Here is a 1,907-nt window from a genome sequence, read left to right on the forward strand (position 1 = left end):
GAAAAAAGAAAGAGGACCTCCCAGTACACCCTGATGTCTTCCCCTACCCTGGGGAGGCCAAGGCCCTTGGAAGACGCTCAGTGGCCTCCTCTCCACAATGCAGCCTCTCTCAGTCCCTGCTGCATTCTTCCTTCTTCTTTCCCTTTCTGGCCTATGTAAAGGGCCAGGCGGTAAGAGACACACAAACTAATTAAGAAGCAGAGTTTGGCCAGATGCCTGGGCCGGCCTCCCCAGGGAATTAAGCCCAAGCCAGCTAGCTGTGTAGAGCCAGGAGGATGTCACCTCCCAGATACACCCAGGACACCCCTCCCTCTTGCCAGGCTCAGGGAGACAGGCCAGGCATCCCCAGAAGGAAGCATTTAGCATCTGCACTTGAGGCTGGCAGCTGAGGGACAATGCCTCTGCCCCCACCCCCTCAACAGAATAGGTCAAACCCTCTCCCCATCTAAAGGTGAATAATTAGGTCCTCAACCCTAGAGAAAGAAGGAAAGAGAATCTTCCTCACTCCAGCTACACATCATTTAAAAAGTGACCTATACAGACCACCCTGCAGTCAGAAGGTAAAGTAAGGGCCACCGGGCCCCAAAGACTTTTTGTGCTGTGGGTCAGGGCATTGCTGGCTGCCAGAACTCAGAGGGAAAGTCCCTGAGAGGGATGAGCCCTCGTGATCCTGAACGGATGATGCCCACTCCCGGGATCTTTCTCCAGGAAAACCCACGAGAGAGAAGGAAGAAGGGGTAACCAGAGTTCCCTTGGCGCCCGAGAGTGTGGGTGCGGACGCGGGAGCAAAGCTGCGTGGCAGGAGGCAGAGTTTCGACACGTAATCTGATGGGTGCGTGCAGTGTTTGCTTTTCTGGGGACTGTGGCTGAATGTGTGCGCGCAGGCAGAAGGAAGGTGGGACTGGGGTTTTGTAGCTGGGAGCCGGGGACAGGAAGAACTAACTGGCTCAGGAGAGGTCCGAGAAGGGATTTTGGGGTCTTGGGAGCCGGATCTAGGGGATGCCTGCATCCGCTTGGGCTGTCAAGAAGCGAAGCAGCGAAGCCCAGCGAGAGCCGAGAAGGTGAGCCAGCCGCCGGGCCGCGGTACTGACAGCCAGCTCGCTCGCCAGCCGGGCGCAACTCCGCATCGTGCATCGCTCGGCTTCCACTCCGGAGGCCGAGCCAGGGTGGGATGAGGTTTCGGTGCAAGTCGTTTTCCCAGCCCCCGGTGTGCGGTCTGTCAGGGTCTCCCGAGCCAACTGGGTGCTCTCAAGGGTTCCGATTCACTCCCGCCCCTGGCAGGGTTTGGGAAAGTGGGTACTACCTCCCCCTGGCATCCCTGGCTTCACGCCAGACCCTACAACCTGTCTCCGTGCTCTGAAGCAGCTAGCTCGATCTCCTCGCTCTCTGGAAAAGGGCGGGGACCCGGGCATCCACTCCAGAGTCCGAGCCGGGGTACCCACCAAACCCGGGCAGCGCGCACTTTGCGCCTTTTGCAAAGTTTCCGCGCGGTGCTAAGCCGGCATGGAGCGGGACGCGGGCTCTTACCGTAGACTCCTTGTCCCTGGCAGTGTAAGGGGATCAGCGCCAGAAGTAGAAGGCAGGTCACCTCCATCTTCACGGCCCGTGCTTCATCCCCGCGAGGCGGCGCAGCCCGAGAGGCGGTGGGGGGCGCCTCCGCCGGGGCCCTGCGATGCCCCCTGCGTCTTCCCCTTCCCCGAGAGGCGACGGAGGGGGCGGCGGCGACGGAAATCAGGAGGCTGAGGAGTCGGCGGTGGCGGCGGCAGCGACCTGGGTTTCTCCTCCGGCGGGGCTGCTGCCCGCGTGGGAACGCAGGGGGCGCTGGCCCGGTCCCGGGTGCCTCGGCGCGCCCGGCGCAGCAGCCAGCGCCCCGGCCCGAGAAGTGCGGCCGCCGAGCCTCTCCGGGT

General features: G+C 62.0%; 1 protein-coding gene across 1 annotated transcript in view; it reads right to left on the reverse strand.

Moving 5' to 3' along the window:
* The window catches only part of MDGA1 (MAM domain containing glycosylphosphatidylinositol anchor 1), a 56,263-nt gene extending 54,669 nt beyond the window's left edge, over window positions 1-1,594 (reverse strand). The window contains exon 1 of the mRNA XM_007467290.1: window positions 1,528-1,594. Coding sequence (XP_007467352.1) covers window positions 1,528-1,594 — 67 coding nt within the window. The remainder of the gene's footprint in view (window positions 1-1,527) is intronic.
* Window positions 1,595-1,907: the final 313 nt, after the last annotated feature.

The sequence above is a fragment of the Lipotes vexillifer genome, unplaced genomic scaffold, assembly GCF_000442215.2.
Source record: "Lipotes vexillifer unplaced genomic scaffold, Lipotes_vexillifer_v1.1 scaffold528, whole genome shotgun sequence".
NCBI lineage: Eukaryota > Metazoa > Chordata > Mammalia > Artiodactyla > Lipotidae > Lipotes > Lipotes vexillifer.